The 17,203-nt window shown below is 42.6% G+C and overlaps 1 protein-coding gene across 4 annotated transcripts in view; it reads left to right on the plus strand.

Moving 5' to 3' along the window:
- Positions 1-17,203, plus strand: part of DIAPH2 (diaphanous related formin 2) — an 829,633-nt gene that overhangs the window by 165,795 nt on the left and 646,635 nt on the right. For all 4 annotated transcript variants that reach the window (XM_075008062.1, XM_075008063.1, XM_075008060.1 and 1 more), the window contains 4 exons: positions 221-295; positions 379-448; positions 9,049-9,185; positions 10,431-10,539. In XM_075008062.1, coding sequence (XP_074864163.1) covers positions 221-295; positions 379-448; positions 9,049-9,185; positions 10,431-10,539 — 391 coding nt within the window. The remainder of the gene's footprint in view (positions 1-220; positions 296-378; positions 449-9,048; positions 9,186-10,430; positions 10,540-17,203) is intronic.

The raw sequence follows: 17,203 nt of genomic DNA on the forward strand, positions 1-17,203 counted from the left end.
AATTTGGTTTCATATTCAAAGCTAGCCAGAGTCAATGACCAAACAGTGGGAGTTAGATGTCAATACATTAAAATTGGTTTGAACGAGTTTTAGTCATTTATAAATTATATTGGGAATTTGGGGCAAATCATCATATTGGAGAACAGTTGCAAGTTTAATTGAATGAAATTTTGAAAAAAAAAAAAAAAAAAGCCTAACCTATATTTTACTCTCCCCACAGCTGGGTGAACAATTTTGGACATGAAGGTCTTGGGCTTCTCTTGGATGTACTGGAAAGGCTTCTGGACAAGAAACAGTAAGAACCCAAAAACACTGAAGTGGGAGATGGAAACTATTAAGATTTTGACCCTAGTTAATGCTATTGTTTGTTCTTTCAAGGCAAGAAAGTATAGACAAGAAGAATCAGTACAAGCTTATTCAATGTCTCAAAGCATTTATGAATAATAAGGTAAGAGGAATAGTTTTGTTTAGTTTCAGGTAACTTTGATCATGTATCAGCATATTATGATTGGATATCGTGGTGATGTTTCCGCTTCCTTTTTCTGGGGGCTGGAGTGTGAGGGAGCCGCAGCACCCTGAATGTGTCTATACACCTCTCTTTATTTTGATGTATTTAGTTAGAGTGAGTCCAGGCCAGTGAGATGGGTTTGTTTTTTGTTCTTTGCTTGTTTCTCCAGGGCCAGACCAGTTAGGATAGGGTGTTTTTTTGCTTCTCAATGATTCTTCTTCGAGTGGTCCCCATGGGTGCTCCACAGTAGGTGTCGGGCTCGCCCCAGCATCACAGATCGGAAATCTTCTAGCAGTTTCCTCTGGATCGCGCATGCGCCGATGCACGCCGCTCCTTCGCGTGCTCTCGGTCATGTGCGCGATCCGTTCCCCGCCAGTTCCTTCTCAACTGCCAATGGCTGCAGACGGAATCTGCTCCAGCTCCAATGCCTGAGACTGATAAGACTGTTTAATTCTAGTTGTTAGCTTGTTTTTTTTACTATTATATGTGTAAAAAAAAAAAAAAAAAAAAAAAAAAAAGGGGGGGGGGGCAAAAAAAAAAAAGAGTAACCAAGTAAGAGAGAAGAGGAATGGAGGGGAGAAGAGCAGACAAAGAAGGCTGAGTTAAGCTGTCCGCTGCCCTAAGGCCGTAAATGTTATTTGTTTGAAGAACACAGTGATTAGTGGCTAAGTACCCTATTAACAGTTAAAGACTCACCAGGATGTCTTCCTTGGGGTTTAAGCAGCGTGGGTCATGCCGGGAGCCTGTGCCGGCCTCTGATGGGCATAATAAGTGCATTCGTTGCCTGGGGGAGTCCCATGTTACCCAGAAGTGCTCTCACTGTGCTAAGCTTTACAGCCAGGGCCAGGAAGGACAGAGAAATGAGGCTCAAAATGATCTTGTTTGATAAGGCCCTTCAGCCTGAGCCACCGGAGAAGCCTCACACAGGAGGGCCCTCAGGGTTGCACAGAAGGAAGGCGTCTTCTTTGACCCCCTCTGTGCAAAAGAAGAAGAAACTTTCCCTGGCTCGATACTTGCCGGCGACTTCAGCGAGCAGGACGAGCGGAATGCAGAGCCCTGAACCGCGGGCTGATGAAAGTGGCAGCGCGGTCGCACACTTGACACCCAGCAAGGGGCCAAATGGCACCGGAGGAAGCTACCAGCATGGCACTGCATATGACGGCATTGAGCGTGGCACCAACAGCGGGGCCGAGATCCCCGGCATGGGAGGGGGCGGCACCCACCCTGCAGGGGCAGGGGAAAGCTAGGGCTAAAACCCGGCACCATAGTCCATCTCCGGATATTGCTGCGCTGCCCATTATCACCCAGCGCCCCCCCCCCCCCACCCCCCGAGATACACATGCCGCGTTGCTGGGTGGCAACTCCAACAGCCTGTTTCAGACCCACCTCCCTGTTCCTCCAACCACCTTCGCCTTGGCTCAGGCCACCTTCACCCTTTTCGGGCATGGATCCCTATGAACACTATCACAAACCAGCTTCACCATTATCAATGTTGTCACGGAGATCCTGCTCTTCCAGACATCATAGGTACACACTCCGACTGTGGTCCAGGTCTCCATCACTGGGCCCTTGCCCGTGCTGTTATGGCCGTCCTCATCATACTGAACACGGACATCGGAGGTCCAGATCCAGGGGCAGATCCCCACCCACTCCTCGCCAACACTCCTGCATACACTCTCGCTCTGGGAGAGGAACGCAGTTGTCCCAGGTGGAAATAGGTCCAGAATCCCGAGACTTTCCTTCGCAGCACACGAAGGAGCAAACATACCAGCGAACTCAGGAACCAGAGGAGTTGGAGGAGGTTTATCCTAGCGGCGCCTCCTCATCCTCCCCAGATGAGGCAGTTGTCCCCGGGGACATCTCCCCTCCGGATGACCTTAAACAATTCCAAGAGCTGTTCAAAAGAGTAGCATACACGCAGGACATTCAATTAGCAGAGGTACAGGAGAAGCATCATAAACTCCTGAAAAATTTGAGACTCCCGGCCTCATCTAAAATCGCCATCCCACTGGATGAAGCCATTATGGAATCAGCCACTAACGTATGGCAGACTCCAGCCTCTATCTCGCCTACGAATAAAAGGACGGATAAAAAATAATTCGTCCCAGCCAAAGGCATGGAATTCCTGTTTAGCCACCCACAGCCCAATTCTTTGGTGGTCGAATCGTCCCAACAGAGGTCAAAGACGCCTCAGTATAAATCAGGGAGGTCAGATAAAGATGCTAAGAAATTAGAACTGTTCGGCAGAAGGGTCTACTCCTCCTCTACCTTATTACTGAGAGTGGCAAACTATACAGCATGTTTATCAAACCATAACTTTGACAATTACTCTAGGCTTACCTCTCTCATGGATTTCCTCCCAGAGGACAAGAAGCCAGTGTTAAAGGCGATCGTCCAGGAGGGCTACGCGGCCTCGCGAACGGGAGTTCAGATTGCCCTGGACGTGGCGGACACAGTAGCACGCTTAACAGCCGCAGCAGTGGTAATGCGTAGGGAATCCTGGCTCCAGACATCTGGTATCCCCAGAGATCTACAGGCGAAGATCGTAGATCTTCCCTTCGACAAGCAAAAGTTGTTTGCAGAGTCAACCGACTCGGTCCTCCACTCTAGCAATGATTCGAGGGCCACACTTAAGACCCTGGGTATCTACACTCCTCCATACAAGTAAAAGAAATTCTACCCCCAACGAAGGCGCTACGCTTACCAGCCACAAAGTGCACAGTACCAGCAAGGCTATGGCCAAGGGCGCCATCAACAGCAGCAACAGTACAGGGCCCTCAGGCGACATTCTCAACAAAGTCGCACAACCTCGGGGCAAGCCCAGAGGCAGCAAGTTTGACGGGTATGTTGAGGACTGCACTATCAACACCATCTCTAATGCCTCATGTTCCATCATCGCCTCAAACCGTTGTACTCCCAATGGCAAAACATCACAAGAGACAAATGGGTGCTGGAAATTATAGCCATGGGTTACACAATCCCCCTCCAGTCACTACCACCGCCGAAACCTCCCACCCGGCCTCTTCTCAGGGACCCTTCTCATGAGACGAGGCTGAAGCAGGAGGTGGATCACCTCACGTTCATAGCGGTGGTAGAAAGAGTACCAGAACAATTCCAAGGAAAAGGTTTTTACTCACGATACTTCCTAACAGAGAAGAAAACAGGAGGCTGGAGGCCGATCTTGGACCTATGGGGCCTCAACCGATACTTGCGCAAACAGCGCTTCTGGATGATTACAGTTGGCTCCATACTTACGGCACTGGACGATGGAGACTGGTTTGCAGCCCTCGACTTACAAGATGCTTACTTTCATATAACAATCCACCCGGCACACAGACGTTTCCTCTGCTTCACGGTTGGTGGGGAGCATTTCCAATATGGGGTTCTTCTGTTCGGCCTATCCTCGGCACCCAGAGTCTTTACCAAAACCCTGGCAGTGGTATCAGCTTACCTGCACAGGCAGGGCGTGTTTATTTTTCCATATGTGGATGACTGCCTACTGAAAGGGGCCTCAAAGGCAGAGGTCCTACGCATGATACATGTCACCGCGAACACGTTCACTTCGCTGGGCCTAGTTATCAACCTCGCAAAGTCAAAGACCGAACCCACACAAGATATAGAATTCATAGGGGCGCGCATAAACTCTATTACATCAAGAGTACACCTGCCCGACGCCTGCTTCCGCACCATCAAATCCCTGGTACACATCATGATGTACAGCCCCACGTTGCCGATCCTAACATGCCTGCAACTGTTGGGGCACATGGCGGCTGCCAAGTTTGTGGTACAGAATGCCAGGTTACACATGTGAAGCCTGCAGTATTGGCTGGCGAGTGTTTACAGACCGGCAGCCCATACCATCCACAGGGTAGTATCGCCCACGCCGGAGGTACGAAAGTCACTAGCATGGTAGGCAGATCCCAAGAACCTGCTAGTGGGAGTACCCTTCCACCAACCACAAATTTCTATTTTTCTTACAACCGACGCCTCCCATATAGGATGGGGAGCGCACATTGGCAGCAAGGTGACGCAAGGGCTATGGTACCCCGCAGAACAGACACTGCACATAAACATACTGGAGCTCAGAGCAGTGTTCAGTGCATGCAGACATTTTCGGAAATGCCTGCACGGCAAAGTAGTCGGGATCAATACCGACAATACATCCACCATGTTTTAATTAATCAACAAGGAGGGGCACGGTACCGTGTGCTATGCGCAGAAGCAGTCCGATTGTGGAACTGGTGCATTGCCAACAACATAACGTTGAAAGCCTCGTACTTGCCCAGCGTCCGCAATGTGAAGGCAGACCAACTGAGCAGGTGCTTTGCACTCACGCACGAGTGGCAGATCCTCTCCGACCTGCTCCGACGCATATTTCGCACCTGGGGGTTTCCCCAAGTCGATTTGTTTGCCACCCAACACAACAAGAAATGCCCTCAGTACGGCTCCAGAGCAGGAATAGGGTGGGGGTCCTTGGGGGACACCTTCATGATCTCATGGGAGGGCCCTCTACTCTACGCGTTTCCCCCCACAACACTCATCCACAAGGTTCTGCAGAAAGCCAGAAGGGAGAGAGCTCGCATGATACTCATAGTCCCAACCTGGGACCGACAACAATGGTTTCACCTGCTTCTGCACATGTCGGGTCATCCCCCACTCCCCCTACTGGTAGCGCTGGACTTACTTACGCAGGCTCAGGGGTCCATAGTGCCCCTGCACCCTCAGGGACTCCGCCTATAAGCTTGGCTAATCCATGGCTCAGCGCCTTAGAGAGCACATGTACAGAGGGAGTAAGACAAGGCCTAGAGTGTAGCCGAAGAACCTCCACCAGGAGGACTTACGAACAGAAATGGACACGTTTTACCTCCTGGTGCTCTTCCAAGCAGTTAACTCCTTTCGATGTCCCTATAACTGTAATTTTGGAATACCTGCTGGACCTCAAACAAGACGGGCTCTCTCTATCCTCGCTAAAGGTCCACCTCGCAGCTATATCAGCTTTTCGGCACAAAGAGGAAGGGCCCACCATATTCGCCCATCGTATTGTGACAAGGCTCCTGAAGGGGCTAGTAAACCTGTACCCCCCTCGGAAACCGCTACCACCGTCATAGAGTTTGGACTTGGTACTGCACACGCTATTGGGACCACCCTTCGAACCATTAGCCACGGTACCCCTCCGACTACTTACAATAAAAACGACCTTCCTTCTTGCGATTACATCAGCCCGCAGGGTGAGCGAACTTGCAGCAGTGATGGCAGCGCTGCCCTGCACAGTATTCGGAAAGGAAGCGGTGATCTTGCGGTTACATCCAGCCTTCGTTCCGAAAGTTTCCTCGGAGTTTCACATTAACGAACCAATAGTACTACCCGCGTTTTACCCGAAGCCTCACAGCTCCAGCATTTGTGGTGGAAGTTTTCTTTCCTTAACATCCATAGAGAAGCTGCTCTGGCAACCTGTGAAGTGATGCCACCAAGGTGTGGTATAAGGGGCACTATACTCTACCTTGGCTCTGTTCCTCCTTGCCTCCAGTGACAGTGCATGATCGCTGCTAGCTTTGTCTCTTCATTGTTAGCTCTCTTCTGTTTAGCAGCTCTTGTAGATAGCTCTTCATAAGTTTAATAAATTTTGTGAGAGTTTGGGGGTTTACGCAGCAGCTCCACATTCCTACATTGGTTTCGGGTGTATCTGGGAGACTCTCAGCTTCAGTTTCTCAACCCCCTAACATGCACAAGCTACTGGGGAGGAAACCTCCTGCATTCACAAGCCCCTTAATGGACCTTTCAGCGGTACTGCTGAATCAGGGAGTGAAAATTACGGCACCTTCTTCCTCTTCATCCTTTATAGACCAGGCCATTCCAAACTTCCCTCTTCCTGTGCCACAGGATAAGAAGGCGCACTAGGCTTGTGCTTTAGGTCCTAAAGAGAGTACCCTTAAAACGTGGGACTACAGGCAGAGGAGCTAGAGGAGCTGGCAGATACCCTCTTCAGTGCACTCAACACCTCAGCCCCAAGATGTTTTGACCTATGAATATGCAAAAGGGGATTGCTTTGGGATGTTACTGCAGTTGGTAATATGCTCTCTCCCTAACGCCCCCAACTCCTTTGTATTTCTTTGGGCCTGTTGTCACAGCACCAGTGCTAGTTCCTCCGTCCCACCATCGCATCCCTGCATATCACAGCATGGATGCTCTGTGGCTAAGTGAGGCTGAGTATATCTGCTTGGAAGAAGCTGGAAACCTTCCACAAAGCTGACCTACCAAGTAAAGTGGGCAGAGTTCTCCTGTTGGGTGGTGGAGTGAGGTATCTCCCTGGAACACTGGTGAATTCAGTTCTTGACAACCTTTTGCTACTTTGTTGCCAAGGTCTGGTGCCCCCCTCCATTAAAGTACATTTTGTAGCCATCTCCACCTCCCATGCGTCAATTGGAGAGAAGACAGTGTACCTGCATGGCATGATGTTATGATTCCTGTAGGGTTTCAAGTCACTTTGCAGGTGTGGGACCCCAGTTCTCAGTGGGTTCTTAATGTAGTCCTCTCCTGACACACTGGACCACTCATCGAGTCACTTAGAGCCTGCTCCCTCTCCTGTTTGTCTGGAAGGTGACATCAGTGAGAGGCATTTCAGAAATCTGGCCTTTGAGGTTGGAGCCCCCCTACACTGTTATGTTCAATGACAAGGTCAGTCGAGGGCCTCAACTGGCCTTCCTACTGAAGGTGGTCTCTTCATTCCACATGAACCAAGACATCATCTGACTTGTGTTTTGCCCAAAACATTGCAAGACAGAGGAAAAGAGGTGGCTGCACACTCAGCGTGTCCTGGCCTTTTATCCGGATTATACCAAGCCAGTCCACAAGCTTTCTCAGCTTTTTTGTCATTGTAGTTGATAGGATGAAGGGCCTGTGTTTACTCAGTGGCATGCCAACTGAATTACCTCGTATATACAGACGTGTATGAACTGTCAAAGTTCCCCCACTTCTGATTGTTCAGGCCAGTTCAACTGAAGCCTGGGTGTCACTGTCATCCTTCCTGGTGTAAGTGCCAGTCTGGGATAGTTGTAGAGTTGCAACGTAGTCCTCAGGCCACACATTTAAGGCTCACTACACCCTTCCGCAGCAGGCTAGATGCAGCACTGAGTTTGGCAGGGCTCTGCTGCAATCAATGCATCCATGAACTCCTACCCACCTCAGTGGGTGTTGCTTGGAGTCACCTAATGTGAAATGGACATGAGCAATCACTTGACAAAGAAAATAGTTATCTTTTTTTTTTTAACTGGTGCTCAAGATTTGTTCCTCATGTCCATCCCACAACCCTTGCTCTCCTTCCCAACTGACATTGTTTCTGGCAAGAAGGAATTGAGTGGCCCATTACACTGGGCCATTACATGCCACTCCAGGGGTTGCCAAAGTTGCTCACCTACTGATGCTCCTAGGGGAAAAATGCACATGAGCACGCATACCTAAATTGGAATGAGTCTGAGCACCACATCTCAAAGAATGCCAGTTACAAAAAACATAACTGTCTTTTAAGGCTACTTTGAGTGAACAGATTGTTGGGAACTTGTGAGCTTTTTATTCTGTAGAAATAGAAGAGCAAAACAAGAGAGAAAAATTGTTAAATAGTAAAACAGATGACCTAGTCTTTGTCATCTTATTCAGGCCTGGGTGTCCACAGTTAATCACTTAGTTTGGTGCTTAGCAAGGTAAATGCATGTTTAGACTTTGAGTTGTTGAATTCATAGCCCCCATTGACCACAAAACGAGTTGTGGGTGCTTTGTCTCTTGAGGAAAACCAAACCAAACCAAAACCTTGTTTTAACCTTAGAGATTTCAGATTCTGACAAGTTCAAATTTAAGATGTTAATTTTATACATAGCTTGTTAATACATGAGGGGACCACTGATGGGAGGGGTAATGAGTGGGAGCTTGGCTGTGGGTGGGTGCTCAGTACTACTAACTTTTCCCCATGGAGGGGTCCATGCCTGTGAAGGGAATACGTAGGGATTCTGTACCCAGACGCTAACCTTATAAAGGAGAGTCTAAAGTTAGTTTCAAAGTTTTATGTCCGAGAAGAGTTTTATTTGTGTGAGTGTTTTGAAAATTGCATTATTAGATGATTTGTGACTTTTAGTCTTTTACAACAAACTGCAAAACAGTCCATTATTGGTACTTTCTTCACAGTTTCGTGTTAAATGTATCAATTTATTATTACTTAGCTTTATTGCTGTTCCTTAGCTGAATGTGTTGATGAAATTTTTGGTCCCAGGATATAGTGGGGGTAAAAAGATGGAACTCCATAATTGAAATACCTGTTATGCTCAGCATATCTGAATTAATAAGATTTGTTTAGGAAAGAAGATTATAGGTTAAAAGATGAATTTGGTCTACAAGCAATAAAGATGTTGGTGTTCCGAATCAAGTTTCCCATTAAAATGAAAATAGTTGAAAAAATACTTCTGTATCAAATGCTGAATATCCAGGTTTTATGTGTATGAGGAGAAGGGGTGACCTTCACATAGAGTTCATTGTTGTCTCTGTTTTTAAAGTATGGATTGCAAAGGATTCTAGGAGACGAAAGAAGTCTTCTATTACTAGCAAGAGCAATTGATCCAAAGCAGCCAAACATGATGACGGAAACAGTGAAAATACTCTCTGCCATTTGTATTGTTGGAGAGGAAAATATGTAAGTAGTACGTTGAAGAGATACTGTACATAGTTATTTTCGCAAAGACCTAGCTTGTGTTACTGTCTTGTTCTGGCATGAGAAGGCTCTTGCAGAAGTTGAGATTAGTTTTCACATTGCAGACTATTGTTACTCTTTATTTTCTTCTGTAATAGTAAAAGATGGGGTAAACTGGTGGCTGATGATAAGGTAACTAATTCATCTAAAATTGTTTTCAGTAGACTTCCCATCTTTTTGTATAGCACTTAGTTTAGGTGAAAAAAAGAGATTAACTACATCAAAGGACAGAGCAAATGTTTTGATAGGTCATATGTTGAAAATACTACTTTGATACTAAAATATTGACACTGAGGTTTTTGTACAAGTTATACTTTCAGTCCATTTTTCTTTTTAATCCACATTTGACTTGATCTGGATCATGACATGTTTGAACTGTTGAACTGTGAATAGTTGGCTTTTATTGAAATCTTACAATACTCTGTGAATGAAAACCATGGAAAGTCCCCATTTGCTGCCAACTTTGAAATTGCTTTGGTAGATACATTGCCTGTCAATGTCTCTGGAACTGATAACTGACTTACCAGCCAATAACTCGGAGCAAGAATAGAGTGGAAGAGGTGTTCTGAACTTGTGTCAAACCATTTTAGTTTTTATGGGAGTATATCACACCTCTTTTTATCTTGCTAGAATACTTTCAGAAATTGAGTATAGATGAAGGTGAGCAAATGCACCCAATGGACTTCTAATTTGTAAATGCCTTTGATAAGAGACCTTATCAAATAATTACATGGTAAGGATCTGAATCATATGCACATAATTAGATTTAGATGAAGAGATAGTGAGATGCTAAATTACAAACATTGGTACACATCCAGTGTTGGTGCTGCTAACTAGTTAAAGATGGCCATAGTATTGAAATGGCAAAGTATGCAAAATAGTTTTTTTTCTCTCTGAACTTGTGTAGTTGCTTTTTGACCAAGATTACCAGAAAAACAGACTGTTAAGGTTTTCCAGGTATTTATTGATTATTTTTTTTTCTTTCCCCATTTTGAAGTATTGTAGGTGTTCTGAAGTCAACTGAGGTTTGGTATTTGAACACTTCATGTGGAAAGGCTTACCTGTGCTTTTTCACATTCTTGTGGCATTTGAAAATGATTAGATGGTTATTTAAAGAGTAAGACTGAAAAGTGTAGGTAAGCTCTCTGGTAAACTGCCAATGAATTCATCTCTCACTTGGTCTTTCAGTCTGGACAAGCTTTTAGAAGCTATAACAACTGCAGCTGAGAGAAATAACAGAGAACGGTTTTCTCCAATTGTGGAAGGATTGGAGAACCATGAAGCTTTACAGTTGCAGGTAGGTTTCGTGTATCTTGAATGTGATTTAATTCTCAATCTAAAAACAAAAAAAAGTTTAAAAAAAACCCAACTCTTCTGTTTTAGCATCTTTTCAATTATTTTGGTATGTACATTTGTGTCTTTATATATTTCAATAAAAGAAAAAATGTCTAGAGGTAATTAGGTAGATAAACTCAGTGGAAATTCATTTTTCAACACACATTACTGAGTTGGAAAAACGAAGTCCTAGAATATATGACTTGCTTGCCTCTTTGATTAAAAAAGTATAATCTGGAATAAAAGAAAACAGTTAGTGCCCTTTTCAATCTTCATTGTAAATAAACGGTGCTTGTCAGCCCCTGTCCCCCCCCTCCATTTTCTTGTTTTTTTTCTTCCTTTTAAAAATCATGTTATTTTTTAAAATGATCCTCTAGTTATAATTGGATGGCCTGTGGTAGATTCATAATAGGCCATGTATTCACTTGTCACATCTGTAGTTGTGTTTGTAGTGGCTTACTGGACCCCGGTTAAGTCCATTAGGAGAGAATTGTCCATTTAAAAATTTCTTTCCTTGTTTTTCAAGGACCAGCTGGTTTCTTGACAGTCCTCGAGTAACAACAGAATTTTAGACGTTACAGTGATTGTTGTATGTGAGAAGTCCAAAGTACATTTCCACTTTCGTTAAGTGTTTGTTCTATTAGTCACTCTTCTCCCTTCCTTTATCCATAGAAAATACTTTTAGCACTCTGTCACAATTTCTAGGCTAAGTGCCCATCTGACTATGGGTGTCTTCATTTGTATCTCCAGTTGGGTTTCAGACCTTGAGTACTTCTCATTCTTAAGATGGACTAGTGTGAATCTCCAGTTTTCAGGTCAGGCCTTATACTGTTGGCTCTCAGCACTGAAAAGACAAAGCTTGCACCTTCACTGGAGACAGGGTGCAGGATACCTAGGATACCTAAAATGAATAGCTTTTCCCATTGTCTTTTTATTGCCCAAATGGTTTTTGGTAGGCTGCTTATTTAGAGGAATGTGTATTCTTCCTGTTAATTGATCGTTACTGTCTTCAGTAAAGCTAGACAAATAAGTTTGTGCTACAAAAGCCCAGTAACCCAATGCATGGTGATTCTCTCTCTCTCTCTCTCTCTCTCTCTCTCTCACCAGGTCACATGCAGTATTGAGAAAATTATAGGCCAGTACTTCTAGATTATTGCATAGCAGTTTCGTGCCTCTCACAACTATAGCTTTAGGTACTGTGACATGTACTCTACTCAAAAATGGGTTTCAGGGTTAAATACAGAGTTTTAAAGTATTTCCTCCACTTCTCCTGCCATAGACTTTCAGGATGACCATTTACAATATGCTCCACCATTCAGCTCCATGTCAAGTTTATCTGCTCAGTTTTACTACAGGTTGAACCTCTCTCCATGCTGAATGAGAGAATTTGCCAGACCAAGAGAAGTGGTCCATTGTCTAGCATGTTACCAACACTTCCACTATTTACTGGGGTCCTAGAAGACATTTGGAGTAAATTACAGCTAAATAGCAGCCCAGAACACTGAGAGCCAGGACTGGTGGATGGAAGCAAACTTTGAGACCACAGGAAACTTTGTCGAACCAATGATAAATAGTTGTCCGCTTAAATAAAATCATGCCCCATTATGGATGTTGCCGGACAAGGAACTTCTGGATTAGAGAGATTCAACCTGTCAACGTTGGCTAGAACAAGATTGCTCTCTTCTGTTGACTTAAGACTTATTTTGGCTTGTATGCCCTTTTCCAAAAACCAGATATACCTGCAGTTCAGTTTAAGAAACTTTCCTTTGCCTATAGCGTGTGCTGAGTTCCATGCTCATCTTAGAAAAGAAAGGTGACATAGTTTAGGTGACAGGATGATTTGGGCAATATGATCCAGGATCCTCAAATAGAAATTTCACACACAGCAGCACTGTTTTTGTACCTATAGCTAGATGTGAATTTATCTCAAATTGTCTGTGCTTGAGATGAAAGGTGTCAGACGTAAGGAAGTAAAATGATATTTTCAAGACAAATTAGAAATGCCACTGAAACAATAGTATCAACTCAGTAAAAACCACAGTTAATTATTTTTCAGTTTTGCTGCATCTCAAATAGGCCTGAATATACTACTAGGTGAGACATTACTATTTTAAAAGATCACTCCTTCTCAGAATAAATTTACATATATTATTTAATCTTGTGCATTGGAAGTAAATGTGGTTTTGTAAAATAGGATTACATGCAAATATAAGCACAGTTTATTGACTTGAGAGTTTGCAATTTCATTTCTTAAACTAAGTTTTGACCCTCTCAGAGAGAAACAAATAGTTCATTAAAAGTATTTGAAGTTTTGGGGTGTCTTATGTTGGGGGGAAAGATGCAATCTCTGTAGTGCTATAGTTCACTAAAACATACTAAAAATTTTATATGCAGACTTGCTCCCTGACTCAGCACATGCAATATTAGTTTGGGTATTTTTTTAAGACTCTGAAATAGAGTACATGGAAATGTAAAAACAGTTGGTTCACAGCTTAGCGATTTTTGTCTAAATTACTGGGTTGTGATTTCAAATCAAATGCCTAAAAAGAAAGTGAAATAAGATATGAATGACATAAAGTAATTTGAGTGCAGCCACTGTAGAGAAGAACAGGCCAGATTTGTGCTCATACAGATTTGAGGAATTTAGCTTCTCTTGTGAAGAGTTAGCCTTAAGTAAAACAAAATCTTTGAAACAGGTATTGTATCACACACTTAACAGGAAATTTATGTGACCACATCTTTCCAGTGTTCAGAAAGCTGCAGATGGCAACATGTCTTCAAGGTTCTTCAGCCGGTTGGAGTATCATTAAACTGGAGAGGAGATGATTGTCATAGTAACTTTAAATAATAAAGTGATCCACTGTTACATAACTTTTTTTTGGTCTGTCAACCTGAAAAATATCAAACTGCATTTTCACTGCTTTAGGATCGTCAAGTATCCAGTATTATATGCGATGAACATAGTCACTGATCAGAGTGCACCAGTTTATAAATAGCAAATTGTAAAAATGTTTTTGGGCCTTTACAGAGTCATGGATATGCAGATACGTCATCAGTTGATACTAGAGAAGTTAATTTTGGAAAATCTTATCAGTGTTCAGATGCTATGACTGGGAATCTTGATAGAAATCCACAGATACATTTATATATAACCATTCAAATAAACTGGAAAATAAAAAAATGACACTTGAAAGCCAAGAGTTTCTTTAGTTACATTGAACACATTGTTATATAGGCAAATGCCATCAGCTTCTATGATAAAGCTTTTGTTGTATATATGTATATGCATAACATGGAAGGTCCATTGCATTTGTGTAACTGTTACAAACCTCGATGGATTTTTGTCAGCCAAGTTTGTGCTTATGAAGAAATGTACTGCTTTAGTGACTGAATAACTTCTGGAGATTTATAGGTTAAAAGTCAAAGTCCTGACAGAGGTCCAGCTATTGTGTGTTGAATGGGTTGATTTTGCCCACATTGTGTTTTAATTCAGAATCCTGACAGAGGGATGAAGGCAAGTCCAAGAATACCTTTTGTCAGGAAGGTAATGATTGAGTGCATGACCTTTCTACTGAAGGGCTAAGGCCCTATGACAAAGATAACTTTTGTAAGCTTTACACAACAATACAATAAGCTAGTTTTACAGTAGAAGTACAAATATGCTTATGATCTTAAAGGTCAAGGTCATGCTGAAAGGCTATCCTGTTTCCTAGTTGAGTAAAAGAACGCTAGTGGTGCTCAGAACCATAAGATCAATAACTTATTTTTGAGAATATGCATATCAAAATACCACACGTTCTTGTTGCCTTAAGTTAAAATGTATAAAAATAATGTACCTTCTTTTTACTTTGGAAGAGTATTAAAATTCGTTCAGATCTCTTCAAGAGAATTCATTTTCTGTGTGGGTTTAAAATGTTCAATAGAATTGAATGTGAATTGATTCTGCTGTTCACCTGCAATGGGGGGTTTATTTCTCCATTTGGTTAGTCTAGCTAGTCCATTTATGTGTATAAGTACATGTGAGTATATACCTTAGACTATGTTCCTGGCATTACTGCCCAACTTGAACATAGTGCGCGCTAAGGCAAGGTAGGAGGGATAGCTCAGTGGTTTGAGCATTGGCCTGCTAAACCCAAGGTTGTGGGTTCAATCCTTGAGGGGACTATTTCGTTTTGGGGCAAATGGATTTAAAAAAAATGTCAGGGATGGTGTTTGGCCCTGCTAGGAGGGCAGCAGATTGGACTCAAAGATTTCCCAGGGTCCCTTCCACTTCTTTGAGGTGTGTGTGTGTATCTCCATGTGTCCAGCTAAGTTGCAGGGTTGATCTGGAGCTGGGTTGATAAAGCCTTCATTAGACACGATGCCCCATGACAGTTCAGCCCAATTCTGCATTGCACTTCTTATAGTTGTTACCAAGAGCAACATGCTCTCTCTAATTGTTGTTGTTTAGCACTTGCTGCTTACATTTTTATCAGCTCCTCATTAGGTTTTCGTTTTCACCTGTTTGGGGAAAGTGTGTTTCTGTGCCAATAAACACTGCGTGCATCATAGCAAGATGCTATCTGCCTGCCTGCACTGCATTCACAAATGCATGTGTGCTACCATATACCTTTTTTCCCTTTTGGTGCATCTGAAAGTCCATAACTTGCAGCATGGGGGGAAGAAGAAAAAAAAAAAAAGGTATGACTCTGAAAAGACGAAGAGGATGTAAATTCCTGCATAGTAAGTTCCTGCGGGGGCTCCCCCCCCCTTGCAATGTCTACAGCTCGGATACAGTTAAATTTTATTGGGGGTTGGGCGGGGGGGAGAAGGACCATGGATTGAAAACCCATGTGCCAAGATAGAAGTGGGATGGGGCACAGGGAAGTTATTAATGGGCTTTTATTTCAAATCAGGGAACCCAAAAGAAAATTCTTCATTTGGCTGGCGTCCTTTCAGATTCGTGTTTTTACATCCACCTTTTGTTACTAAGGAGGCTAAATTGTAGAACAGGAAGCAAAGTTTTGCACACATCTTCTGTTTTCGCATGTTAACTAAATGTGTGTATGTATATACTCACTGCCTCTATGGTGTTTTGTGGTAGACTGCAGGTGAGGTAATTCAGTTTAGATAGCAGTTTATCATTTATAGGTTGCTATGTCAGAACATAAAACGACCTAAGTGAAAATTGTTAAATCAACATTTCCTGTCTACATTTTTCTTTCAATGGTTAAACTCTCAGAATATCCCAAGGTATATGTATTATTTATTAATAATAATTTTATTTTGCCAGCTGGAAGAAATTCACCTAGTTTCCTTTAACATTTGATAGTACATATATACAGTCTATCAAATGACTATCTTATACAATATTATCACCTTTATACTACAGTCAATCATAGAGAGTTTATAGGAAGTTTTATTCCAATTTTTATCTCCTTGATCCAAACAGAGACACTTAAGCTAAGGTACAACTGCAAGACTCATTAACTTGTTTCTGACTAGAATGTTCTCTTTACTTGTAATGCACTAGCACAAGCCATTAAACCTGAATTTCTTCTGGCAAAAACAATCATAACAGATGGCACCTTTTTCTCTCTATTAATTTCAGATTGGACATGTACTTTGGCCCGTTCAGTCATATCATAGTTGTAACATAACAAGGATCACTCAAGCAAGCACAGTGATGATGTAGTTATGGGCTTGTACGATATCCATAGCCTCTATCAGCTTGCTGCAGCTGTATAGACAGTTGTGATGCTCCAAGAGCTTTTCAGTATAAATTTAACACACTTCTTAAGGTGTTTGGTTAAAACTAAATGGTCAAGGTAATTAAAATTGAAAGGGTATTTCACGTCTCTTACTTATTTTTCTCCCCTGGCTACTATTGATTTTGATTTTGGTTTTGCTTTTTTCATGCAGTTAATATCTTTCACCAAACTTGGAATTTCCCAGGAGTCCCCTTGCAGTCTTTTAGAGTGTCAACACTTTTGGCATTACATTGTCTGCCTGTTTTAAAATAAATCAATTAAAATATGCAGCTGTTCAATTAGACTTAGTCAGTAGCCTGAGACTTGAGGCATTTTCCAAAATGCTATGCAGGAATAACACGAAAAAACACCTGGCAATTAGCATTTTGTTGATTGTGTTATAATCTCCAATTATCACAAAAATACTAGGAAGATGAAGCAAGTTCTCTAGCATGGATATTGTTATTAGAAACAAAGCCTGAACTCTTCATTAGCAGTATAATTCTCTGTGTTCATCATAGTACTTAATGTAAGCAAATCACGCTTTTGCATGTACCTGTTTAGCATAGATGTTTAACTGCTATAGTATGAATGAAACATAACGAATTTGCTTATAAACATTGGTGAACTGTTTATATGTAGCCTAAAGTGTTGCAGTATGAAACACACTTTTAATGTGATGTATTTTTTGTTCTTCTCAATTTCATTTATAGATGTAAAAAGGGATATCACATTTCGTTAAAAGCAAATTAAACAAAACGCCATAATTAATGATGAAAGTGCTGCATTAGAGATATTGTACGTAGATCAGTAGAAAAGGTGCCAGGTTATTTGTTGTCTTTGTATAATATTTCATTTTTATAGCAGCATCATAAATTACAGTAAATGATAAATTTG

This window comes from Carettochelys insculpta, chromosome 13 (genome assembly GCF_033958435.1).
Source record: "Carettochelys insculpta isolate YL-2023 chromosome 13, ASM3395843v1, whole genome shotgun sequence".
NCBI classification, from domain to species: domain Eukaryota; kingdom Metazoa; phylum Chordata; order Testudines; family Carettochelyidae; genus Carettochelys; species Carettochelys insculpta.